Raw genomic sequence first — 27,754 nt, 5'->3', positions numbered from 1 at the left:
CTGGCGTAGGTATGTGTGTGCGCGCACGCTGGCAGTCGCAATGCCGTTCTGACCCTCGACAGTTGCATCGCTATTGGGGCCACAAAAATCCAGGGCAATGACATTGCAAGAATTTGAGCCCCAATTATATTAGAAGTTAAAAATAATTTGTGTTGATTGTAAGCGACCTGCCATTGTAAAAAGTGTAATCAGCAATGTTTGCATTTTTGTATGTATTTAAGATGTAAAATTGCTAAAAAAAAATCTAAAGATGTGAAAATATTTAGTCGGCAGTAATTGAAATTACAGAAAGTGACAAATCAACTGAAAATCATGTCTATTTGGGAAACAATTCACATTTAGGTGACTCCCACCAGTATCCAAAAGATCAATTTTAGAAATCGTTTCTTTAGGTTTTTGTTGAGTGGATTCATTGTAAGATTTTGTTAAAGAGGGAATTTCTCACTGATTATTTTTTGAAATTGAGAAATAAAATCCCCCATTTTCATTCTACACAAGTGAAACACAAAAATATATTGGAAACAATTTTAAATGTGTGACCTGAAATTTGGACAAAATTATAGTGAATAATCAGTATCACAAGAACTTTAATTATGAGTGTATTTATCAGTTACTATAAGAGCACGTATCATCTGTTACTTGGTTTGAAATTACCAAAAAGTTCATCCAAGATTAAATAAATTTTCTGCATGCAACAAGAAAATTCCATTTTGCCTGTGAATTTTCAGCTTATAAAATAGAACTTACAATTTATAGACTTTCCCAGATGTGTTTAATTTCCTGAGGGCAGCAGTTATTCAGTGGGTCTTGGTAGTCTCATGGCCTTGGTTCATCACCTCAGTGACCATTCTTCATGTTGGAACTTAGTGTGTCAGCAGACTCCTTGTGCGGTGGGAGTATTGCAACTGAATCCAATACTGTCCTTGCTAGATAACCATGCTTGTGCATTTCAGCAGAGATTCCTGACTAGTGACCAGGGAAAGGTATCTTGGCTAATTCTTCCTCTCCCTCACTCAACTCCAAATGATCTGAGTATAGCTGTCCTTACTGCCACCCTCGCTGAAATTAACCAATGCAGCTCGGACCGGCAGTTAATCCTTGGACTTTTCAAGTTTATATGATTTTGTGCCACATTAGGTGATGCAATTTTCAAATTTGTTGCCTGTAGGCTTTGTCCAACTAATTTCTCCAAGTCTTCTTGAATGTTTTAGTCACCATTACATAAGTCAGTTGATCGCAGAATGTGTCAAAAACAAACTTTCTATTTCCTCCACATGTTAATAGATCATTAATTGGAAATTGTGCTTTCACTCACTATTTGATGCTAATGTATCCACTTTATGTTGGACATATTGAAGGGCCCCCACTCTGGGTGATTGTCATTCTTTTTTATCATTTTTTGATCAATGACGCCACCTTGAATCAGTCAATAGCAATTGTAAATTATTACTTATTGCTGTGATTATTAACATCTACCTAAATTGCTTTGGCCATCTATCTTTCTGCTCCAATTTCTACTCTATCAATAACCATTTCACTATCCTTTACTACTAACACCACTCGTTTTGGGTGCTCTGTTCCGTCATGGTTTTGTTGCAAAATATCCTGTACCTTATTGGTTTAATCTCATAGTCACCTTCTGCTTGTAGCCATACTACTTGTAATGCCAATACTTCTGTTAGCTTTTATAGCCCTTGCATTTGTACAAAAGCATTTGGAGTTATAATCAACACTTGTATCCTTACTCTGAACATCATTATTTCCTGTCTCTTAGCAATGACCCTTTGTATATCTGTTTGCCACAATCTTAGCCCTTTCTTTGCTAAGCTGTGCAGGAACTGAAGTATGCACATAGTGAGGTCGTGATGATGCCTTGTCCCGTATTAGCCTCTTTGATTAGAAGACTACCAGTTGTTTACATTTCTGACCTTTCTCTTTTTTTACTTTGAATTGATCAAACTTTGATTTGCATAGCCCAGCACAAATACACTTGTTTGGAGTATGATAAATTGTTAAGTTGGTAGATGTTACGGGCATGTGGTAAGGGGCATGGGTGATTCTCATTGTTCACTTCCCAAATGACAGCAGTCGTGTATTGTTTAAAATGATGCGTTAGTCCCTCACTGTTTTTAGGGTTAAATAAACAAATGACAGGTTTTCCTTCTCATAAGTTAAACAATTATTTTTACACAATTCCTGAAATGATCACAACCTCACTCATGCACGCATTCACTCTCACACACACAAGAATAGATAGAGAGGGAAAAGGGTAAGTGGTTTAAAGTTAGGTAGGTGCTTGTGGTTTATGGTAAACCTGTTGAATCTTCTCGGAAGGACAGTCTCTTTTAAGGGTGCAGGCCTTGGTGTTTGTGGTCTTGAACTTATTGAGATGGTTAAGACATCAGACTGGAGGTGGTAGCACTTTCAGTTCTCTGCTGCAGCAAGTTGAAGTGTTGAATTAGCAGCAGGGCTGCTTCTTGTCTGGCTGGATCTATTACACAGCCAGTGGCTGGACTGTTTTCTGTGATGTTGCTTGATCTCTCCTCTTTCTCTCTCTCTCTCTAGAAGGCTACCTTTTAAGGTCAAAATCGATCACCTTAGCATTTCTGTTAGTTGACATGTGGTCTTCTCCCTTGGTGTGATCACACAATGGACCAGGATGTGAAATCCATGGTTATCTATTGATGTCTGGATGGGTACCATTCTGTTATGATACTACTTCATACCTCCTTTGTCTCAGAAGAACCTACTCAATTCAGGAATGTCTTTTGAGAGTTTCAGGATGGGTGTAGTTTCCACTTCCTAGTCTGAAATGTATCCATGTCCTTTCGAGATAGTGTGACGGTGTTTGAATACACGGGCCAGTTCATCTGACCTTCAGTGGCCATCTTTGCAGCACAGTGTCCACTTTTTAAAGGAAAAGGCAACTTCAAAGAGTCCACGTTGAGTAAAGTTTGTATCTTCAAAGTTCGGACTCTTTACTGGGCATGACAGTGGTGAGGATCTAACCAATTATTTTGGACTTTGCGTGGGCACCATATTGAAGCAGTGAATTCTGTTTTGCAGTCTGTTATGTTGTTATAGAAATGAATTGCAGGACACCTTCCACTACTTCAGAATCAACCGAGAGAGCCAATATAACCACTCGTTTCTTTACTCCACTACCGACTATCTCCTTAAACCCCTCTCCCCTGCCCTCTTCACCTCCAACAACAAATGCAAAGAGTTCCTAGACTTCTTTGTCACCAAGATTGAGACCATCTGTTCAGCTGCTTCTGCTGATTTCCCCCTTTTTCACCGAAACCAAACCTGCTCCATCCTTGTCCTGATCCCCCATGTCTTTCTCATTTTCTGCTAAGTGCCCTCATACCTTCTCTGAGCTCATATGGTCATGACATCATCTTCCTGCTTTCTTGACCCCATTCCCACTAAATTGCTGGTCACTCAATTCTATTTCCTCATCGATCTGCTGCTCCTGGTGGTGGCATCAGCTGCAGGCATGGTGGCACCAAGATCTATCTGTGGACCACTTCCCTTCACCCCTTTACTGTGTGCATTCAGACTGCTTGTCTGGCATTCAGTCTTGAGTTAGCTGCAATTTCCTTCAGCTAAACATTATGAAGACCAAAACCAGCACATTCCTCAATCGTCCTCCAATAGCCCCTCCCCAGCATCTTTCCATGCAAGTGCAGGAGGTGCAACCCCTGCTGCTTTACTTTCTCACTTCCCACTGTCCAAAGCCCCAAACACTCCTTCCAGGTGAAGGAGCAATTTATTTGTACTTTCAATTTAGTATAGTGTATTAATTGCTCATAATGCTCTACATTGGGGAGATCAAATGTAGATTGTGTGACCACATTGTGGATCACTTCCATTCCATCTGCAAGCGTGACCCCGACCTTCCAATTGCCTGTCATTAATTCTCCACCCCACCCACACTCCAACCTCTCTCCTCGGCCTCCTACAGTGTTCCAACAAAGCTCAAGTTAAGCTTGAGGAACAGCACTTTGTCTTCTGATTACGCACTTTACAGCCTTTCGGACTCAACATTGAGTTCAACCATTTCAGATCATGCCCCACTTGGACAACAGCTGTTGGTGATAATTCTGCTTTACCTATATATACCTCCTTTGGACTCATCTTCTGTTACTTTACTTGACCCATTACCGCAGTGCGAAATACAAATGTCTCGGGCTGATGCGCTGCGCAATATTTTCATCGAATCCATTCATTCAATTCCTGTGTGTTTACAGTGCATTTTATAAGTATACAAAGAAAGTAATGTTGTCTAAAACTGTATTAGAAAGTTTTGTGACCAAGCTTTTGAATGTTTGTAGTAGACACACAGGTGCAATGCATGATTTTTAATAACACTTGGATGCATGTTTTTGTTCAGCAAGTTGGAGTCCTGATCAAAAATACATGAATGTTTTTTTTTCAAGTGACGATTAGCTTAAAATAGGCCTGTTCATTATTTGTTCTTTTGGTATGCGTGTGTGCATGTAATCTTATTGATAAATCGCAGTGATCATATAATGAAATTAATCAGTAATGGTTGAGCCAGTCCTAAACACAGTTGTTTAATTTCAAAGCAGGGGTGCATAGTGGGTTCCTTTCCTGCAGGGGTTAGGGGTCCAGCTTTTCAAATTTGAAAGTTTTTAACCTTTAACAGCCCACATTTATTATGTTTGTTTAGCTGAAGAGCAGTTGAATCCTTTTTAACAGAAGCTAGTGAAGCCAGGGTCAGTGGAAACCTTCAGAGAATTATCATGAATATTGAGTGGTATTTTGTACATTTTAACAGGTAGAGATAGCAGCTGTAGAACAGCGGAACTCGCCATACAATATGTGAATGCGGGTATTACTGTCATTCTTCTGACCATAGTCTAAACTTTGAATTGCAGTTCCACCAGTTTGATGTGTGGAATGTGGAACTTCAGTAGCTAGCAACTGTTGGCTTCTCTGTCGTCGTCGTCGTCTTCTTCTTTGGCCTCCTTGTCTCGGGAGACAATGGGTAAGCGCCTGGAGGTGGTCAGTGGTTTGTGAAGCAGCGCCTGGAGTGGCTATAAAGGCCAATTCTAAAGTGACAGACTCTTCCACAGGTGCTGCAGATAGAATTGGTTGTCGGGGCTGTTACACAGTTGGCTCTCCCGTTGCACTTCTGTCTTTTTTCCTGCCAACTGCTAAGTCTCTTCGACTCGCCACACTTTAGCCCCGCCTTTATGGCTGCCCTCCAGCTCTGGCAAATGTCTAATACCATAATAAAAATATTTAAAAATTATGCTCAAGATCAGCATTCAGTAAATAATACCTTTTAGCAGCTGTCATTCTGAGTATAACTTGCTTTAACAGCTATAGTGAAAGGACCTACTTAGGACATCTTGCAATGAGACATTCAAGTTCAATAACCGAGGGAAGGCTTACATGTTAGAAGCTGCTTAATCCAGGTCCTCATACAAGGTAGTTTGGCAAGAAGGTGTGATTGTCATGACACTGACTGCCCCGCCATTATGCTCCGTCATAGGTTGGTGTAGACACACCTAGTGTCCCTTCAACTGAGTTTTCTTCATACCAGAATTACAGCTTCGTCCTGAATCTAACAAATACCAATGGAAGTACTTGTGTGGCTGAGGAACTCAGAATCATAAACAAACATGCATTTTGTAACATGCATGCATTCATTTCTTGCCTTAAGATACCACATAAAATGTTCAGGATTTTTGACAAATTGTCTGTGCACTGAAAACAACCCAGAGGGCGCTCTCCCCGTTTCTCTCATGCTCTTTCCTCTCTCTCCGCCCCCACCCCCCCCCCCCCCCACAACCCCCTGCACACTCTCTCCTCCCACTCCCCGCACACACACTCCTCCCAATCCCCCCCCCCACCTGACCGCCGTACACTCACTGCCTCCCGCACTCCACCCCCGCACGGTCCTCCACACTGCACTCTCTCCTCCTCCCACCCCCTGCACGCACACTCCTCCTCCCACACCCCGCACTCTCTTTCGCCTCCCGACCTTGCAGTCCCCACCCCGGCCCCCCCCCCCCCCCCACCGAACACACACTCCACAGATGCTGCCAGACCTGCTGATTACTTCCAGCACAGTTTTTATTTCAGAATTCCAACATCCGCAGTATTTTGCTTTTATTTTAGTGCACTACTTACTGTATCTCCTAAATTAAGCGTTTCCTTCTTCCTCTTTTCTCTGACTCTTTCCTCTAGCTTTCATTCTCTTTTGCTCTCTTCCTTTCGCTGTCTTTCACTAGTTCTTCTCTTAAAATTATAGAATCTTACTGTACAGAAGGAGGCCATTCACCCCATTGTGTCGTCACAGGCTCTTTGAAAGAGTTTTCCAATTCGTCCCACTCCCTTGCATTTCCCTAATAGCTATACAATTTTCACCCCTTGTGAAAGTCTGATTCCTTTATTTAAAAAAGGAAATATAAGTTCAGGAAACTATAGAGCAGTTAACTTAACCTCAGTGGTAGGGAAGATAATGGAATCTTTACTCAAAGATGTAATAGAAAAACGTGTAGAAACTTAAAATATAATAGAGCAGTCAGCATGGATTTCAAAAGAGGTCATGCTTGACTAACCCTATTGAATTCTTTGAAGAAGTAACAAAAAGAGTAGACAAGGACAATGTAGTAAAGATAACATTATTAGGATTTTAAAAGGCCTTCGATGTGTTACCATATAGTAGACTCGAGTGAGGTCAGGACAGGTGGAGTCAATAAATAGCAAAATGGATAGCAAGCTGGCTTCAAAACCGAGAGTAGGAGGTATGTATAGTTACTCAGGCTGGCAAAATGTGGCAAGAGGTGTTCACAAGTATCAATGATGGGAACACTGATCACAATTTGTATGATTTGGACTCTCAAATTGGAAGTACGATGTCAAAATTTGCAGATGACACCAAATTGAGGGGTAGAGTCAATACTGACGAAGGCTGTAACAAAATAAATGCAGTTTGTATCTCCTTGGAAAATAAGAGTCTTTGCAGTAGAGGAGTAATGGGATCTGGGTCCAGATATACAAAGTGACACAGGTTAATAAGGCCATAAAAAGCAGACAGAGCACTGGGGTTCATTTCTAGAGGGATAGAATTGAAAAGCAGAGAAATTGTTAAATTTATATTTCGCGTTGGTTAGGTACAGTTCTGAGCTCCATGTTATAGAAAGGATTTGGAGGCACTGGAGAAGGTGCAAACAAAATTTACAAGAATGATACCAGAACAGTAAGGTTATGCCTATCAGGAAAGATTGAACAGGCTGAGACTCTTATTTCTAGAAAAGACAAAGCTGTGAGGAGTGACCTGTTCGAGGCCTTTAAGAAAGGCTTTGATAGGGTAGATGTAGAGAAGATGTTTCCACTTGGAGTGGGGGAGACCAAAAGCAGGGGCAATAAATATAAGATAGAGACTAATAAATACATTAAGGAATGCAGGAAAAACTTGTACCAGAGAGTGGAACTCTGTACCACAAAGAGAAGTTGAAGCAAAGACCAGAGATGCATTTAATGGGAAGCTAGGTAAACATGTGAGGGAGAAGGAATAGAAGTTTATGTTGATAGGGTTAGATGAAGAAGGGTGGGAGGAGGATAAGCCATGTACCGATTGGGTCAAATAGCTCATTTCTCTGTACATTCTTTGTAAGTTACTATTGAATCTACTTCCATTTAAGGTAGTGTACTGCAGATGACAACTCGCTCAATAAAAATTTTTCTCCATATCACTTCTCGGGAATTTTGCTGTTTACTTGAAATGTGTATCCTTTGGTTACCAATCTTTCTGTCACTGGCAACAATTCCTCCTTACTTACTCCATCCACACCCTTCAAGATTTTGAACGCATCTGTAAAATTTCCTCTTGACCTACTCTGCTAGAAGGAGAACAATCCAGTTCTCTAGTTTCTCCATGTAACTGAAGACTCTCATTCCTCATGCCCTTCTAGTGTATCATCTCTACACCCTTTCAAAGACCTTGATGTCCTTCCTGAAGTGGGGTGCCCAGAACGTTTTTTCTATTTTTCTTTCTTTCTTCTCTATCTCTTTATCTCTCTTTTTTGGTCGGTTTCTTTCATGCTCTCACTTTCTCACTCCCTCTATACTCTCCTTTGAAAGAATGGTGGTGTAAAAAGAGGAATTGCTATTGGTTCCGTTGTTTTGCGAAATGGTGCATTTTGGATTTGAGTGCAACTCTGATCAGTTACCTTTTGTGACTAATCAAAGGCATACACCCCGGTTTCAGATTCCGACAGCAGCACAGCACCCTTGTAAAGTTAAGCATAGCTTTGGCCCTTTTTCACTTTTTCTTCTCTAGCTCTTTTGTTTTGTCAGTCTTTCCCTATCCTCCCTTCCCCTGCAGGATGATATCTTCCAATCCAAAATACCAACGTAACCATTTACATCTCTTTTATGTCTGTGTTTGATCAATTTCAAATTAACTTTGCCCAGTAACCATGACGTAGGTCAGATTACTTTCTGTCAAATATGGCCATGGAAGAGACGAAGGCTTTGAATATTGCAGACCAGTGGGAAGGGTGCTTGGGAGCTCGGTAGCCGACTCATTTGACAAGGTCAGGGATGTGGAAGGCCTGCTGAGTTTAACGGCCAAGTCTCATTCAACTAAATAGTTGCAGAGTCCTGCTTGACAACCTAGCTGGCAGCTGGGAATGAGAATTTGGTTGCAGTTGCGGATCTGAGAGAAAAATCCCTGGACATCACGGGCTGGAGGGAATTTCCAGCGGAAAATTGGGGCAGGCTGGGGTTTACTGTTCGTGGACAGTCGTGGGTTTACTGTTAGCGGACAGTCGGAGCAGGATGGGGTTTACTTTTAGTGGACAGTTGGAGCAGGCTGGGGTTTACTGTTAGTGGACAGTCGGGGCATTACTGTTAGTGGACAGTCAGAGCAGGATGGGGTTTACTTTTAGTGGACAGTTCGAGCAGGCTGGGGTTTACTGTTAGTGGATAGTCGGGGCAGGCTTGGATTTACTGTTGATGGACAGTCAGAGCAGGCTGGGCTTCACTGTTAGTGGACAGTTGGAGCAGGCTGGGGTTTATTGTTAGCGGACAGTCGAGGGTTTACTGTTAGCGGACAGTCTGAGTAGGATGGGATTTACTGTTAGCGGACAGTCGGAGCAAGCTGGGGTTTGCTGTTAGCGACAGTCGGAGCAAGCTGGGGTTTACTGTTTGTGGACAATTGTGCTGCTCCTGGCCCACAAGGAGTTCAATGACAAAGTTTTAAAACTGAGCTGGGCCTCTTGTCATATGGCTCCTCCTGCCATATTGTTGGCAGAAGACTGTGTGGGACTCGCCTTGCATGCGCCTTACAAATTATCTCGTGGCACTGATTACATCATTGGGCTGTGACTTTTGAATCTTAAGTAGACCTCCACCTGCTTTTTGTGAGAGCCTTGTCTAGGACCTGAAATGTTGCTGTAAATATTGGCCCAGAATTTGCTGAGAAATAATGGCGAGTTAAATGTGCACGCCATTTAATGCTTTTTTTTTTATGAAGTAGCCATTTGTTATGAGGCAGAGATACACAGTGTGTTGCATGTCACCACAAATTACTGAATGATTCCACCATTAGACTCATGAAAGTGGGAGCTCACTGTCAACCTCCATAAATTAGAACCAGGGAGAATTAATAGAAGTGTACAAGATTATGACTGACTTAGATATGTTAGACAAGGAAAAACTGTTCCCATTAACTAATGTTACAAGAACTAGGGGACATAATTGAAGGTTTTGGGCAAGAGATGCAGGGGGAATATGAGAGAATTTTTAACACAGTCAGTAGTAATGACCTGGAACTCGCTGCCCATCAGGGTGGTGGAACCGAAGACAGTCAATGATTCAAAAGGAAATTGGCCACTTGAAGGAAATAGACTTGCAGGGCTACGGGGACTGAGCAGGGGAGTGGGACTGACTGGATAGCTCTGTGGAGAGCCGGCATAGACTCGATGGGCCGAATGGCCTCTTTCTGTGCTGCAAATGACTCTATGACTTTAAGTTTCAAGAAATTGCTGTATTTGTGCTTTTCAAACAAATTGAAGCTTGCCACAGAAAGTTGGGACTGGTATTTAACGACTTATGGAGCCTTTTGCGGATGAGATTCATGTTCCTGCAATGCCACTGAACCTTGGTGGCCCGGAGAAGGATCTGTTGAAACACTGGAGTCTCACTCCGGCAGGTAATAAATAAATTGTTCCGAGAGATATTTTAAAATTAATTCTTCTTCTTTTATCGCTTCATTTTGTCTCTTTCAATCCTTTTTCCTTCTGTTTCTCTTTCTGTATCTGCTATTTTCTTCTCCATTGTTCCTGTTTCTTAATTAAGGAGATGGACTATTGCTCCCACTCGTCACCAAGGTCCCAGATGCCCCATTGACCTCGCTGTGCTCTTGTCGGCTGGAAATTCCAGCAACCTGCAATGCAAAAATTTTTTGAGTTGAAGGGTGAGGAGAAAAATCCAATTTACACGGCCTGTTCCAGCAAACTCTGGCCTATTACGGCAGCCGGGCAGTAATACTTTGATGCTTGAATGGAGAGCTAAATTTGCACTGAAACAAAAATACCTTTAGTTGTTGATATAAATGAAAATAAAATTTAGAATAGAAGCTTTGAAAATTGGGCGCTTTTAACCTTAAGGGGATCAGTACATACTTAAGGCATTTTGACTCCTTTTAGAGTTGTATTTTGTGAGGACCTATAAGCACCATTTGTAACAAAGAGGAAAAAGTTTTGAGAGATATTTACATTGCTGCTTTTATGTGTATATTTTGTTTCTTTTTCCTGTCTTTCATATGCAACTGTCAGTCTCGACAAGCAAACAAATGGGATGCCAAGTCAGTGCTTGCTCATTTTGTTTGCCCATTGTAAAGCCGTCTAACTTTGGGTCCCATTTTAATGGGGTGGGGAGATTTCAAAGGGAACCTCAGACGTTTGTTGGTTTTAAACATCATGGTTAATCCCTGCAACCTGCTGGGCTACACAGTGGGAGATTATTGTGCTGGGGGAAACCGTGTCTAGCAGTGGAAGATAATCACTTGTCTGCTTTTATCACCCTCTAGTTGAATTGTTTCCCTCTACTGGTTATCTCATTACATTGCTAACCTTTTGCCCTGATGGCTTCCACTCATGCTCACAGGTAGACCGAGCTTTTTAAAAAAAATGAATTTTGTTTACACAGGATATATCTCAGGAAGGCTATGGAACTCGCACTGCGCCACCATTGACACCTAGCAAGCCCAACCATGAAGATTTGAACTTGTTACAGCAGGAGAGACCATCAAGTTTGCCCGTAAGTGACTCATGATGTTGCTTGTAACTCGATTGCGGTTCACTGTGTAGAGATGCTGTGAAAACCTTGATATTCTGTTGGATAGAATCCTACAGCATGGAAGGATGCCATTCGGTTCATCTTTGAAAGAGCTGTCCAATTAGTCCCACTTCCCTGCTTTTCCCCATAAACCTGCAAATTTTTCCTTTTCAAGTGTGTGTATATATATCTCCATTCCATCCTGAAAGTTACTATTGAAACTGCTTGTACCACCCTTGCAGGCAGTGCATTTCGAATCGTAACCTCTTGCTGAATAAAGGCAGTGCATTTCGAATCGTAACCTCTTGCCAATTACTGCAAATCTGCGACTTCTGTTTACTGGCCCTCCTGCCACTGGAAACAGTTTCTCTATATCTACTCTATCCAAAACCCTCGTGATTTTGAACACTGCTATTAAATCTCCCCTAAACCTTCTCTGTTCTAAGGAAAACAATATATTTTTCATATTTGTTCATGGTATGAGAGTGTCGCTGGCAAGGCCAGCATTTGTTGCCCATCCCTAATTGCTCTTGAGAAAATGATGGTGCACAGCAGCAGTCCATGTGGTGTAGGTACACTCATGGGGCTGTTAGGTAGGGAGTTCCAAGATTTTGACCCAGCCACAATGAAGGAATGATATATTTCCAAGTCAGAATGGTGTGTAATTTAGATGGTAACTTGCAGGCGGTGGTGTTCTCATGCGTCTGCTGCCCTTGTCCTTCTCGGTGGTAGAGATGCGGGTTTGGCAGGTGCTGTCGAAGGAGCCGTGGCGAGTTGCTGTAGTGTATCTTGTAGATGGTACACATTGCTGCTACAGTGCGCTGCCGATGGAGGGAGTGAATATTGAAGGTGGTGGATGGGGTGCTGATCAATTGGGTTGTTTTGTCCTGGATGGCAGCGAGCTTCTTGTGTGTTGTTGAGCTGCACTCATCTAGGCAAGGTGAGAGTGTACCATCCCACTCCTGACTTGTGCCTTGTAGATGGTGAACAGACTTTGGGGAGGTGAATTTGCAGAATTACCAATCTCTGACCTGCTCTTGTAGCCATGGTATTTATGTAGCTGCTCCAGCTCAGTTTCTGTTCATTGGTGACCCCCAGGATGTTGATAGTGGGGGATTCAGCGATGGTAGTGCTGTTGAATGTCAAGGGGAGATGATTAGATTCTCCCTTGTTGGAGATGGCCATTGCCTGGCACTTGTGTGGCGTGAATGTTCCTTGTCACTTATCATCCCAAGCCTGAATGTTGTCCAGGTATTGCCGCATGTGGACACGGATTGCTTCAGTATCTCAGGAGTCACGAATGGTACCAAACTCTCTGCAATCATCAGTGAACATTCCCACTTCTGATCTTATGATGGAGTGAAGGTCAGTGATGAAGTAGCTGAAGATGATTGGTCCTAGGACACTACCCCGAGGAACTCCTGTAATGATGTCCTGGGGCTGAGATGATTGGCTTCCAGCAACCATAACCATCTTCCTTTGTGCTAGGTACGACTCCAACCGGGGGAAGAGTTTTCCCCCGATTTCCATTGACTCCAATTTTTCTAGGGTTTCTTGATGTCACACTCAGTCAAATGCTACCTTGATGTCAAAGGTACTCTCACCTCCCCTCTTAAGTTCAGCTCTTTTGTCCAGGTTGGACCAAGACTGTAATGAGATCAGAAGTCCCTCCAGAAAGGCGGTCTGGTAGCCGTGGCTATTTTTACTTTTATAAATTTTAAAAGTGCTGAAAGTGTACCTCCATCTTGAGGCACCCCCTCTCTCCCTTACTTGCACTGGCTGACTGCAGCTCCTTCAGTGCTCCAGGGCCTTCTGTTGGCCCTCCAGTGTCTAGAGCCTGCTTATCATCCTTAATTGGACAGTGAGCATGCCCTCTGGCCATTAATTGGTCATAACTTTGAAAATTGTGTTGTGACTATTTCCAATAAACTGCAGGGTCGGAACCTGAATTTGATCTGGCTTTGGGATCCTGACCCCAAACAAAAAATCCAGCCACTGATTTCAGGGAAGGGACACTATATGATCTCCTTGATTGGAGGGGTATATTTTCCAACCAGTTGGGGAATTGCTGGTTTGAAATTGATCTATAATTGTGTCTTTTTATATTAATTGAATTAATTCACTTGCTGCCAAATCTGGCTCATAAAGTGGTGGATTTGACAACAGTGGGAAGGCTGTGTGTGTACAAGATTAGCAAAGGCATTGTTAAATTAGAAATATTATTTATTGACTTTCCTACTCTGACTGGGATTTTCCCCATGGTTAAGAGTAGTTGCAATTGGGGTGGGCTGAGGGGCAAGATCAAAGTTGGTGAGCTTTGTGGCTAGTGTTCCTGGAGCAAGCTATTTAGCTTTCCTCCAGTAAGAGCATTGGGATTTTTATGTTACTGTGATTGCCTCTAACAGCACTCTTGTTATTAGAGGCAACCCTGTAGTATAAGGTGGGCATGATGTTCATGCTGGAATGAATCTAGTATCAAAACAAGACTATAGACTTGTATTTTATTGTGGGAGAAGAGCTGAAACAGAGATGATTGGCTATAGAATGCCATTGCTATAAGAATTCTGCTGTACAAGTACACTCAAGATTTAAACACTGGTGTCTGGTTGTAATAAATAATCATCTATTATTTCCAAAGTTAAGAGTAAGTAGTATACAATATTTCATACCTACTTAAGTTTTCCTGTTACTGACAAAATCCCCAACTCCCATAGTAATACATGAAGGGCTACTAGTTCCAGTGGACGAGCCATGGTGATTCTCTGAAAGCATCAATTCCATCATAGCCGAACTTAAATGGCCAAATTTAGCACTTAATCCTCCGTTATAGTCCAGTGTTATGTTTTTGTAGTACTCGTCTGTGAAGACCTTCCATTATTTGGCAGAACATAGGAACAAGAATAAACCATGTAGCCCCTGGAGCCTGTTCTGCCATTCATTGAGACCATGGCTGATCTGTGGCCCAGCTCCATATCCCTTAAACATTTGGTTAATAAGAATCTATCAATCTCAGTTTCAAAATTAATGATTGATCTAGCTTTAGTTGCTGTTTGCAAAAGAAAGTTGCAAACTTCTACTATCCTTCCTTTGAAGAAGTGTTTCATAATTTCATTTCTGAAATGTGTGGCTCTAATTTTTAGCCTAGTCCAAGACTCCCCAACCAGGAAGAAATAGTTTCTCTCGATTTAGCCTATGTGTTCCCCTTAATATCTTGAAAACTTTGATCAAGTTGCAATTAACCATCTAAATTTCAGGGAATACAACCCTAGTTTGTGTAATTTCTGTTCATAATTTAACCCTAGGAGTCCAGGTATCATTCTGGTAAATCTACGCTGTATTCCCTCCAAGACCAATATGTCCTTCCTAACTTATAATTCACAGTACTTCAGATGTGTCTAACCAGGACTTTGAAACATAGAGTAATTTACAGCTCAGAAGATGACTTTATCCCCTTGTATTCTAGTCCTCTGGAAGGCCAGCATCCCCATTAGCCTTTTTGATTATTTTCTGCATGACATCTACCTGGATCCCCCCCCCCCCCCCACCCCAACAAGTCTCTACCACATCCCCACCTTCCCTCAATTCCCCTACCACCTACCTATACTAGGGGCAATTTATAATGGCCAATTTACCTATCAACCTGCAAGTCTTTGGCTGTGGGAGGAAAACGGTGCACCCGGCAAAAACCCACGCAGTCACAGGGAGAACTTGCAAACTCCGCATAGGCAGTACCCAGAACTGAACCTGGGTCCCTGGAGCTGTGAGGCTGCGGTGCTAACCACTGCGCCACTGTGCTGCCCTTTGGACCTCTGCTGTTTCTAGCTTTTCACCATTTAGAAGTACTTGTTCTATCCTTTTTAGGTCCAAAGTGGATGACCTCACATTTGCCTACATTGGTCAAAACTATGACAAATGGATTTCATTCACTCAAATCTGTCAGTACCTCTACGTAATTTTATGCTTCTATCCATCTATACTGTTTACAATGCCACCTATCTTTGTGTCATTGGCAAATTTGGATACATGGCTTTCTATTCCATCATCAAAGTAGTCAATAAACACAGTGAATAGTTGAGACCGCAACACGGACCCACGAAGGACACCACTGGTCACATTCTGCCAATTAGAGTAGCTGCCCATTATCCGTACTCTTTGACTCCTGCCACTCAGCAAGTTTCCAAACCAGGTCAATAATTTGCAATAAAAACAAGAAATGCTGGAACCACTCAGCAGGTCTGGCAGCATCTGTGGAAAGCGAAGCAGAGTTAACGTTTCGGGTCAGTGGACCCTTCTTTGGAACTGACAAATATTAAAAATGTCACAGGTTATGCCGTCAATTCCATGAGCTTCAGCTTTAGCTAACAGTCTCTTATGGGGGACTTTATTACATGCCTTCTTGAAGTCTATATAAATAACATCTGTCACCATTCCCCTTTTTACTACTTTAGTTCCCTCTTCAAAAAAATTCTGGTTTGACAGGCATGACTATCCTTTGCAAATCCATGCTGGCTCTCTCTGATAGCTGAAAATTTTCAATGTGTTAATTCACCCTATCTTTAAATTATATCTCTGGCAATTTCCCGACAACAGATGTTAGTCTAACTGATTTGTAATTCCCTGGTTTCCCTCTCTTAAACAGCCGAGTGGCAGTTGCAGTTTTCCAGTTTAAAGAAAAATCCGCTCCAACTACCATGATAAAAACCTGTACATGGGCACCTGTACACATGCAGCCTCTCATTTGCTGAGGGAAGGTGCACACCCCACAAACTAATACGTTTTGACATTGCTTGTAACAAATTGTAGTTTCAGTAGCAGATCTGTATTATCATAATTTTTTCACCCCCAAAGTAAAGTAGTAGAACCCTTTAGATCGAGAGTGGCACCTGAATATGCACTAGTCATTTTTTTGATCTTGTAATGTCTTTGTTTCTTAATATTTAAAATAAACACATATGTAATTAATTTATTTGCAAAGATGTTGGGTCTGTATGTTTAACTTTGAATTTCTGGGGAATCTTAAGGATATTTTGTGCACACACTCAAGAATGCTGTGTACCATTTTGGCCGCCACAGTACATAAAGGGTGATGCAGCTATTGAAATGCTGCAGAAGAGACGAACCGGAATGATTGAGAGGATGCAGGGATTGGATTATGAGGAGCAATTATGTAAATGAGCCATGTTCTCACTGGAAAAGAGAAGTTTGAGAGGTGATATAATTGTTGTTTTTTATGATTCTAAAGGAACGAGCTAATATAGACCATGACAAGCTATTTCACCTCCTCTAGAACAGTGGAACCAGAGGACACGACCTGCACTTGAAGAGGGGGTAAATTCAAAACTAATCTTTGGAAACATTTCAGTGAGTGAGTGTTAAATATATGGGAACAGGCACCTTAGGGGATGGTAGAAGCAGATGGTGTTGATTGATTCAAATTAAATAGATTGCTTTCAGAAAATATCATTTTGGGCAACAGTATATGAGTAATTTGAGAAATGTGGTAAGTATAGCATGCTTGGGAGGAACAGGTGGCTTTGGACCTATGGTTCCCAAAGCTGCTCTTTTGTGGAACTTTCCTCATGGCATATCTGGGTTTTTTGTAGACTAATTGATAGAGATTGATTGCTATGATTAGTCAATTATTCTTACATCAAGTGACTACTAGGATAGTAGAAGACTAACTAGATCAGGGTTGCCAGAATCCGGCCTGCAAAATGTTTCTATCTGGCCCCCCAAGGATGAGAAATCTCGGCTGAAAATCTGCCATTGACTTCTTCTGGCTTGCCAGAACCTTCTGTGACAGATAACGGCTGCAGTTCTTTTACTGACATGGCGGCGATGCCATACTGCGCATGTCCGCCTTTACCAAGATGGCGGACACGCTTCAGTACCTGATGTTCTGGCTCTTTTAAGATGGCGATGCCCGTGCTGAGCTGTATGTTTGCCGGCACTTCCCACCTGAACTCCATTTTCAGTGCAGCGTTCTCGGCCTTGAGCTCGGGCCTCAGGCCCAGCACTGGCTCTGCCTGAGTACGGACCTGGTCTGAGCCACAGCTCCTGGGCTCCTCTTCTCTTTCACAATCACCAAGGAAGAGCTGCCTGAGGAGATGGCAGGGCCCAGGCATGGGCCCTTTGGGCAGGGTGCTGGGTTAACCGGGCCCCAGGGAGCTGTGAGGGTTGGGGGGCTGACGCACAGAGGAAGGAGCTCATGGAGAGAGAGATGGGGTGGGGACACACACACACACACGCACACACACACACACACACACACACACACACAGACAGACAGAGGAGGAGAGTGAGCAAGATCATTTCTAGCAGATGGACATACTGAGCAAATTTTTGGAGCTGTGGGCTGACAAGTCCCGGGGTCTTGATGGACGTCATCCTAGGGTCGTAAAAGAAATGGTTAGTGAGATAGTTGATGCGTTGGTTTTAATTTTCGAAAATTCCCAACATTCGGGGAAGATCCAGTTAGATTGGAAAACAGTGAATGCAACTCCTTTATTCAAAAAGGGAGGCAGCAAGCAGGAAACTACAGGCCAGTTAGCTTAACATCTGTCTGAGGGAATATGTTAGAAGCTATTATTAAAGCCGTTATAGCACGGCATTTAAAAAAATTCAAAGTAATCAGGCAGAGTCAACATGGTTTTGAGAAAGGGAAATCATGTTTAACCAATTTATTGGAGTTCTTTGAAGAAGTAACATGTGCTGTGGATAAAGGGGAACAGGTGGATGTACTGTACTTAGATTTCCAGAAGGCATTTGATAAGGTGCCACATTAAAGGTTATTGCGGAAAATAAAAGCTCATGGTGTAGGGGGTAACATATTGGCATGGATGAAAGATTGACTAGTTAACAGGAAACAGAGTAGGCATAAATGGGTCATTTTCTGGTTGGCAAGAGGCAATGAGTGGTGTGCCGCAGGGATCAGTGCTGGGGTCTCAACTGTTTACAATTTATATAAATGACTTGGATGAAGGGGCCGAAAGTATGGTTGCTAAATTTGCTGATGGCACAAAGATAGGTAGGAAAGTAAGTTGTGACTAGGACAATAAGGAGGCTACAAAGGAATATAGATAGGTTAAGTGAGTGGGCAAGGATTTGGCAAATGAAATATAATGTGGGAAAATGTGAAATTGCCCATTTTGGCAGGAAGAATTAAAAAGAAGCATATTATCTAAATGGTGAGAGATTGCAGAGCTCTGAGATACAGAGGAATCTGGGTGTCCTAGTGCATGAATCGCATAAGGTTAGTATGCAGGTACAGCATGTAATTAGGAAAGCTAATAGAATGTTATTGTTTATTGCGAGGGGAATTGAATACAAATGTAGGGAGGTTATGCTTCAGCCATACAGAGCACTGGTGAGACCACAGCTGGAGTACTATAGTATTGGTCTTCTTATTTAAGGAAGGATGTAAATGCGTTGGAAGCAGTTCAGGGAAGGTTTATTAGACTAATACCTGGAATGGGCGGGTTGTCTTATGAGGAAAGGTTGGACAGGTTAGGCTTGTATCCGCTGGAGTTTAGAAGTGTAAGAAGTGACTTGATTGAAACATATAGGATCCTGAGGGGTCCTGACAAGTGGATGTGGAAAAGATGTTTCCCCTTGTGGGAGAATCTATAACTAGGGGTCATTATTTCAAAATAAGGAATCAGCCATTTAAGGCAGCAATGAAGAGAAATTTATTTTCTGAGGGTTGTGAGTCTTTGGAACTCTCTTCCTCAAAAGGCAGTGGAAGCAGAATCTTTAAGTATTTTTAAGGCAGAGGTAGATAGATAGATTCTTGATGAGCAAGGGGGTGAAAGGATATCGGGGGTAGACGGGAATGTGGAGTTGAGGTTACAATCAGATCAGCCATGATCTTATTGAATGGTGGAGCCCACTTGAGGGGCAGAATGGCCTACTCCTGCTCCTAGAATTAGAATTAGAACATTACAGCGCAGTACAGGCCCTTCGGCCCTCGATGTTGCGCCGACCTGTGAAACCATCTGACCTACACTATTCCATTTTCATCCATATGTCTATCCAATGACCACTTAAATGCCCTTAAAGTTGGAGAGTCTACTACTGTTGCAGGCAGGGCGTTCCACGCCCCTACTACTCTCCGAGTAAAGAAACTACCTCTAACATCTGTCCTATATCTATCACCCCTCAACTTAAAGCTATGTCCCCTCGTGTTTGCCATCACCATCCGAGGAAAAAGACTCTCACTATCCACCCTATCTAACCCTCTGATTATCTTATATGTCTCTATTAAGTCACCTCTCCTCCTCCTTCTCTCCAACGAAAACAACCTCAAGTCCCTCAGCCTTTCCTCGTAAGACCTTCCCTCCATACCAGGCAACATCCTAGTAAATCTCCTCTGCACCCTTTCCAAAGCTTCCACATCCTTCCTATAATGCGGTGACCAGAACTGCACGCAATACTCCAGGTGCGGTCTCACCAGAGTTTTGTACAGCTGCAGCATGACCTCGTGGCTCCGAAACTCGATCCCCCTACTAATAAAAGCTAACACACCATATGCCTTCTTAACAGCCCTATTAACCTGGGTAGCAACTTTCAGGGATTTATGTACCTGGACACCAAGATCTCTCTGTTCATCTACACTACCAAGAATCTTCCCATTAGCCCAGTACTCTAATTCGTATGCTCGTATGACATCTATCTGGAATACCCCGCATGGCTACATCAAGAGTGCAGGCAGACGTCGACTACTTCTGCAAGCATAAACAATGCCAAATATCTCTCTAAATCTGTGTTCAACATAGTGACGAGAAAGTATGAAGTGCAAGACAGATTCACAGGAATGTTACCAGGGCTCCAAGAATTCGATTATGAAGAGAGCTTACTTAAACTGGGCTTGTATTTCCTGACGTATAGAAGGTTAAGCGGTGATTGAGATTTTGAAAGGGATTGGTAGGGTAAATAGAGAGAAACATTTTCTGCTGATGGAGTCTAAGACAAGGGGATATAACCTTAAAATCAGAGATAGGCCATTCAGGAGAGAAGTTCAGAAGCAATTCTTTACGCAAAGGGTGGTAGAAGTATTGGAACTCCGTCCCTGCAAAAAGCTGCAGATGCTAGCTTAGATAATTTTAATTCTGAGATCAATAGCTTTTTTTCTGGCGATGAGTATGAAGGAATATGGAGCCAAGGCAGGTGGATGGAGTTGAGATACAAATCAGCCATGATCTAATGGAATGGTGGAACAGCTTTGAGCGGTGAATGACCTATTCCTATTCCTGTGTTCCTACGTTTTCACCTCCAAATGCATGTTCTCTCTCTTTCGAATCTGTATGCTCCCTTTCACAAGGCCCTCACATTCAGCAGCGAGAAATTAGATTTTCATCCCATCACTGGATTGAACCCCAAATTCCAGATGTGAAAGCACAATGTGATAACTTAACACATGACAGAGGTGGGGAGCAGGTTAGGCTCTTGTATCTCTGGAGAAATATCTAAATCTCTTGAACTGAGTTATTCAAAAAGTTAAACTTGCTTTTTTAAAAAAAATTTTTAACGATTATAATATGGCTGAAATTGAATTTGTTAATGTTAAAATCTGAAATATGACATTGAATACTTTTGTGTTTTACTTTTAAAAATGCTATATTTGAAGTGTCATGGGATTAAAAATACCTATTGACTTGCACTATTGCAAATATGCCAACTCTTGGGAATTTATCACAAGAGATGCAATTTCTAAGTAAAATTAAGCCTCACTCGCAATCTTGCATAAGCCCTCCGAAATCTCAGGATTTTTTACAGGCAGCTTTAAAATGTGCCTTTTGTAGGCTGCTACATCCTGCTCCTCCTCCAGACAGCGTGAACCAATGGTGGGGGTTAGATTGCTAGTCCTATTCTGTGAGGTTGTCATGTGGTGCCAGTAGAGCTGTTATGTCGCTGGGAGCCAGAGACATTATTCAGAAGCATGAGACTAGCTTCCATATCTACTCTTGCATTCTCTGAGCAACCTGGCCCAGTGTGGGACCCCGGTACCAGTCCTCAGCAGCAGGGGTGCATTGTTTGATGAGCCGAGAGTTGTGGATCAATGATGCTGCAGTGACTCATTTTGAGAGTCGGGCCTGGTTAAATGAGACCTGCACACACTCAGCTCAATAGGCCAGAGTTTGCTGAAAGTATAAGGTGTCTGAGATTTGCTGTTTTCTTACCTGGTGCTCCTTCGCCACTTGTTCCAGGTATGGATACCATTCGCTTATCCAGCAGTAAAACTTAGAGACACCCATCATTGCTGTGTTTAAAACTAAAGGAGACAAAAGTTGAATTTGCAGCAGCTGCTGGTAGGGAGCAGGCTGTGGAAAGGCTAGAGATGGTGAGCCAGTGGCTGGAGTGCTAGTGCTACATTTCTCGCTTTCTCTTTCTCTCTCAGCTCCAGCTCTATGGGAGCAGCCTGTCAAAGTGACATAACTCCAATTCCCAGCAACAAGCAGCCTGGGCCCATTTTTCTTTGACTTGATATATATTTTTAAATTTTGCTTCTCTTTCATGTTATATTTCTTTTCTCCCCCGCCCCCCCCCGACCCACAGCTTTTTAAAATTGTTTGTAGCTACTGGATGGAACAGTGTCACTTTTATATTAGTCCAGGCTGCCCCAGGCATGTACCTGTGTTGTGGGTCTGAGTGATAGACCCGTTCGAGGAGACACACATCAACCAATCCATATATATTATGCCATGATGATTGGCAAAAAAAGCAGAGGCCACATGAGGAAAATGTTTTTTCTCTATGTAGTGAGTTATAATGATCTGGAATATACTGCACTGCAGTTTCAACTATAACTTTAAAAAGGGATTTAGAAACATTATGAAGAAGAAAATATTTGCAGGGTTATGGAATAAACAGCTAATTGGATAGCAATTCCAAAGGGCTGGCACTGGCATGATGGACTGAATGACTTCCTTCTGTGCTGTATCATTCCACAATTTTGTCACGAAACAATATCAGTTAATTTTTTTTAACCTTAACTTGCTATTCAGAGGGAGTATGATCTAGTTTAAGATAATGATCATGAGAGAGAAATAGTACAAAATTTTCCTTTTCTTAATGCTGCCAAAACAGGAGACATCCTTTTTGGTTCCTGCCTAATTCATCACATTAAGTCCTCAAGGTTTAAATTTCTAACTGTCTCCTAGCCAGCCTCCTTTCCAAACCCCTTCACAAACTTCAGCTCATTTACAGTCTACAACCCCTCACTTGCCCTTCCATTACCCATCTTCTCCAAGCTCCTGTGCCCTAAGGAGTTGATTTAAATTATTGGCTTAATTTTCAAATTCCTGCAAGCCCCCTCCATTTCTCAAAACCAAACATCTAGGTGTTTTTACTTCTTCACTCCACTATTGATGGCCCCTCATTTAGCCACCACAGTCATGCCCGATTCAGTTCTCTCCATCCTCTCTGCTTTAAAAAAAACTTCCTAAAACACCTTTCTTCTATTGTGCCTTTCATTTACCAACCTACTATTTTAAAACATTTCCCTCTTGCTTAGCCTCCACTGTTTTGCAGTCTTCATTGTTAAGCAATTTGAGATATGTCCCTACATAAGGAGTACTGTAGAATTCAAATTGTTTTATTGGTACGAAAAGAGCAATGCAACTTTGGTGTTCACTAAATGTCTATCATTCTACAATGACCATTTGTTATATTAAATTATTTCAAGATATTGCAAATGAACATAGTGATTGAAACTGATAATTGAAATCGTTACATTTTATGGGTGGGGAGGGTATATATAGTGGTACACAATGTATCTCAATTCTGTGGGCTAGTCTGGATGGACTAGAGGGTCTTTACCTGTCAGTTATTCATATTTTTGTATTAACAGCTATGATCATATTTTAGTAACTCAAATCCGGAGGTGTTAATAGTTCACTATAGATAAATGTATTTGTAATGTATTTAAGTATTAAACTCAGACAACATGGGTTATGTTTCATTCTGTAAGGAGGTAGCTGTTTCAGCCAATAGTGACTAGGGTGGGAGGGCGGATCCTTCATTAATACGTGTGGGGATAATGGGTAGGATTTTTTATAAAGCATTTTTGTAAAGCGTTTTTAGCTGCACTAATAATTTTTTTGTCAAGAACTTTGACCTGTGGAAGATTAAATAAGCCACTAATGAGGTTTATAAACCCCAATCTATATTTATATTTGGAAAAAAATAGCAACTCATGCTCTTTATACCAAATCTCTTGAGTTTTAAGAGTGTCTCTCGATTTATGTGATGATGGGTTGACATGTCTGTTTTGTGTAACCCAGAGACATTTTTCCTGCAGGACAGCCAAACCAACAAGACTTCAGTACTGAAGTGATGTATTAATGGAACTCTCAATGTGCAATGGCTGGGAAAGGAAAAATCAACTAGGATTTCAGCTTAATGCTACACATGACTTCTAGTGTGGGAATGCTTTTTATTGGAGAACCCTTCATGAGAAATAGTAGACTTTTGAGAACTCTGACTTGTAATTCACTCTTTAAAAGAGAGGAAACAATAAGAAGCAAGTATTCCTGAGACTGAAGTGTTTGAATAATAGGTAGTAGCAGTGGTTTCTAGCGAGTCAATGGTTTCTATGGTTGGTACGCATACAATTTGGTGAGGAATGTTTTAATGGTTTAAAAGCCAAACTAGTATAAGCTGCCAGGTTTCAGTCTGCTGTGTTTATTATAACACTAACTGAAAATACTGCCAAAAAGTATAGTACAGCGTTGCTTTATACAAATGAGTGTACTGAATATATGATGGTGCCCAAACTGTGAATAGGTATTTCTTTAATGGGTTGAATTTGGCAATGCGGCATGGTTAGCTTCAGTGCCTCTGGCTAGGAAAGGAAAAATCAACTAGGATTTCAGCTTTTTGTTTTAAAAAAATATATACTTTATTTCAGCTAATAGCTCTGCTAGGAAGTGGAGTGGGTTGAGAAATTGGCTCATACAGTGAAGTGATTTGCAGTCCCTTTGCTATTTAGATATACACAGTTAGATGAAGCATGAGAGATTTGCTAAGGCTAGCAGAAGGAGCCAGTACTTAAAGGAGGAGGGAGAAAATTTGGGGTGAGATGAAGGCAGCATCTTAACCCACTAAAAGAAACACTTGCATTCATAGAGATTCTTTCACGACCTTGTGACATCCTAAAGTGCTTTACAGCCAACAAAGTACTTTTGAATTATAGTCACTGTTGCAGTAAACGAAACTCAGCAGGCAGTGCCCACAAACAGAAATGTGATAATGACCAGATAATTTTCGTTATGTGATTGAGGGATAAATATTGGCCAGGAAACTGAGAAAAACTCCCTTTCTTTGAAATAGTGAATAGTGCCATGGGGTCTTTTACACCCACCTGAAGAGCAGGCAGGGTCTCGGTTTTCCATCTCATCCAAAAGATTGCACTTCCAATACCGCAGCAGTTCCCCGGTACTGCAATGCAAGTGTCAGACTAGATTTTCTCTCGAGTAGGAATTGAAACCATGACCTTCTGAATCAGAGGTGTGTGCGCTACCCATTGAGCTATGGCTGATATATTCTAAGCTATGTGGAAATTTGTTTTATAACATGATAAGAACCAGCTCTTTTTCCTATGATACATGAAACCAGCTGTGTGTGTATGTGTAGTCAGAATTGTTTGAAGAACATAAAGGATAACAAGTTATAATATGTGAAAGATTGACTTCAGTTACAAATTGAGAATGCCTGATATAGTGAATGCTACTTAGGCCAAATAGGGCTTGTTGAAAGGGTATTTTAAATATAAATGGGCTAAAATGTATTCCAGGAGTAGGGTTTTCTTATCTGTTGGAAAAGTAATTGGGATACATTTATCCCTAACTTATTTTTCAGTTGAACTTTCAAATGGGTAAGTGCCTCAAAATAGCTAGTTCTGATAGCCCAACTGCACAAATGGTGGCCAGGGGCTACTGGCCTGTAGTCAGCATTTGACTCCTGCGATGGTTAATAGATGGTTAATAAAACCGCAGTAGTCATTTGTATAGTTGTCGACAGGCTTTATATTTCAAGCTATAAAAATAATTTGTGCAAAAAAGCTGCATCTTCTCAAGTTTCATAATGTTTGAATCAAAATTTATTTAATTGAAACTGAATTTTTAGTGAGTGCACAGTTTAAAGTAAGAGCGAGAAGGAACTGTTATAAAAGGAAAAATCTGGTATGATTTGTATTGGGGATTTTTTAAAATTGGTAAACTTTGTGCTTACCAATATTAAAAATGAATGCAGTGTTGTCAGCAACATTTCAGTGTCGTGCATGGGTGTGTGAAATTTTTGTGTTTAGTCCACTTTAATTATAAAGAAACAGCAAAAATACAATTATGGATTTCATCTTTATGAATTGTGGTTGTGCTTAGAGAGAACATTTTGAGTTGTAAATATACCAAAGCTAGAAATACATTTTTTTTGTACCTGGTTGCTACCTAGTTTCAGATTTCTGACATTTTGTTGACTGAAAGGTAATCTTAGAGACAAAGGAATAGGAACAGTAGCAGGCCATTTAGCACCTCGAGCCTGTTTGCCATTCCATGAGATCCTGGCCGATCTGTGACCTAACTCCACATACCCATCTTTGTACCGTATTCGTTGATACCTTTGGTGAACAAAAATCTATCAATTTCACTTTAAAATTAACAATTGATCTAGCATCAATTGGAGTTTGCAGAAGTTCTGAACTTCTTTCTGTCTTCTTGACATGCACAAGTTTTTGGCTAACTTAATTCCTGAAAGATATGGTTCTAATTTTTATAATTATATATATATATATATATATATATATATATATATATATATATCCTTAATATATGTGGTGCCCAGAAATGCTCACAGTACTCCAGGTGTGATCTAACCAGAGTTTTGTATAGCTGCAGCAAAAGTACTGCTTGTATTCTAGTCCTGTAGATATAAAGATCAGCCTTTCATTAGACTTCTTGATTATTTTCTGTATCTATCCAGGACAACCTTAATGATCTATGTACCTGAACACCCAACTTTTTGGACCTCCACTGTTTCTAGGTTTTCACCATTTGCAAGATAATAAGTGGTATGGAAAAGGTAGATCTCAATATAAACCATGAGAGTAGGGCAAGGGGACACCAGTTCAAAGTGCTAAATGGAAAATTTTGAACCGATTGTGAAATTCTTCACGCAAATTAATTAACACATGGAATGAACATCTAGTTAAGTTAGTGGAGATAAAAACCCCAGAATTAATTTTACAGCAGTTAGATGCCTTAATGAGGCGACTGCATGCAGGTTCCTACTGGATGGATAAGACAAGAGGGCGCAGTTTTGGACTTAGTTTTTGGAAATGAAGATGGGCAAGTGGGAGGAATGGCAGTGGGAGAGCATTTTGGTGGTCGTGATCATAATTCAGTCAGGTTTAACATAATTATGGAAAAGGGCAAGGCTAGAACAGGAGTTAGAGTTCTTAATTGGGGCAAGGCCAATTTCACTAAGCTGAGGAGTGATTTAGTGAAAGTGGACTGGAAACAGCGACTGATAGGTAAATCAGTGTCAGAGCAGCGGGAAGCATTCAAAGGGGAGATTCAAGGGGTTCAGAGTAAACATGGTCCCACAAAGTAAAAAAGTGGCATGGCCAAATCTAGAGCCCCATGGATGTCAAGGAGCTTACAGGGTAAGATCAGGCAGAAAAGGAAAACTTATGTCCGACATTAAGAACTCAATACTACAGAAAGCCAAGAGGAGTATAGAAAGTGGAGAGGTGAAATCAAAAAGGAAATTAGGAAAGCAAAGAGAGGGCATGAAAGAATATTGGCAAGCAAAATCAAGGTGAACCCAAAGATGTTCTATGAATACATTAAGAGTAAGAGAATAACTAAGGAAAGAGTAGGCCCATAAAAGACCAAAAAGGTAACCTATGTGTAGGGGCGGAAGATGTTGGTATGGTTCTTAATGAATACTTAGCGACTGTCTTCATAAAAGAGGGGGGCGATGCAGACATTGTAGTTAAGGAGGAGGAGTGTGAAGTATTGGATGTGATAGACATAAGGAGAGAGGAAGTATTAATGGGATTAGCATCCATGAAAGTGGATAAATCACCAGGGCCGGATGAAATGTTCTCCAGGCTGTTAAAAGAAGCCAGGGAGGAAATAGCAGAAGGTCTGTCCATCATTTTCCAGTTCTCACTGGATATAGGTGTAGTACTGGAGGATTGGAGAACTGCTAATGTTGTACCTTTGTTTAAAAAGGGAGCGAGGGATAGACTAAACAATTACAGGCCAGTCTGTCTAACCTCAGTAGTGGGCAAATTATTGGAATCATTTCTGAGAGACAGGGTAAACTGTCACTTCGAAGGGCACAGATTAATTAAGGATAGTCAGCATGGATTTGTTAAGGGAAGATCTTGTCTGACCAACTTGACCGAATTTTTTGAAGAAGTAACAAGGAA

At 41.4% G+C, this 27,754-nt stretch overlaps 1 protein-coding gene across 13 annotated transcripts in view; it reads left to right on the top strand.

Annotated features, from left to right (window-relative positions):
* arid1b (AT-rich interactive domain 1B) overlaps positions 1–27,754 on the top strand; it is a 696,888-nt gene that overhangs the window by 270,532 nt on the left and 398,602 nt on the right. For all 13 annotated transcript variants that reach the window (XM_068044792.1, XM_068044797.1, XM_068044789.1 and 10 more), the window contains one exon: positions 11,194–11,304. In XM_068044792.1, coding sequence (XP_067900893.1) covers positions 11,194–11,304 — 111 coding nt within the window. The remainder of the gene's footprint in view (positions 1–11,193; positions 11,305–27,754) is intronic.

This window comes from Heterodontus francisci, chromosome 13 (genome assembly GCF_036365525.1).
Source record: "Heterodontus francisci isolate sHetFra1 chromosome 13, sHetFra1.hap1, whole genome shotgun sequence".
Classification (NCBI taxonomy): domain Eukaryota; kingdom Metazoa; phylum Chordata; class Chondrichthyes; order Heterodontiformes; family Heterodontidae; genus Heterodontus; species Heterodontus francisci.
Note: the sequence above shows the minus strand (reverse complement) of the source record. Positions and strands in the feature narration are given on the sequence as shown.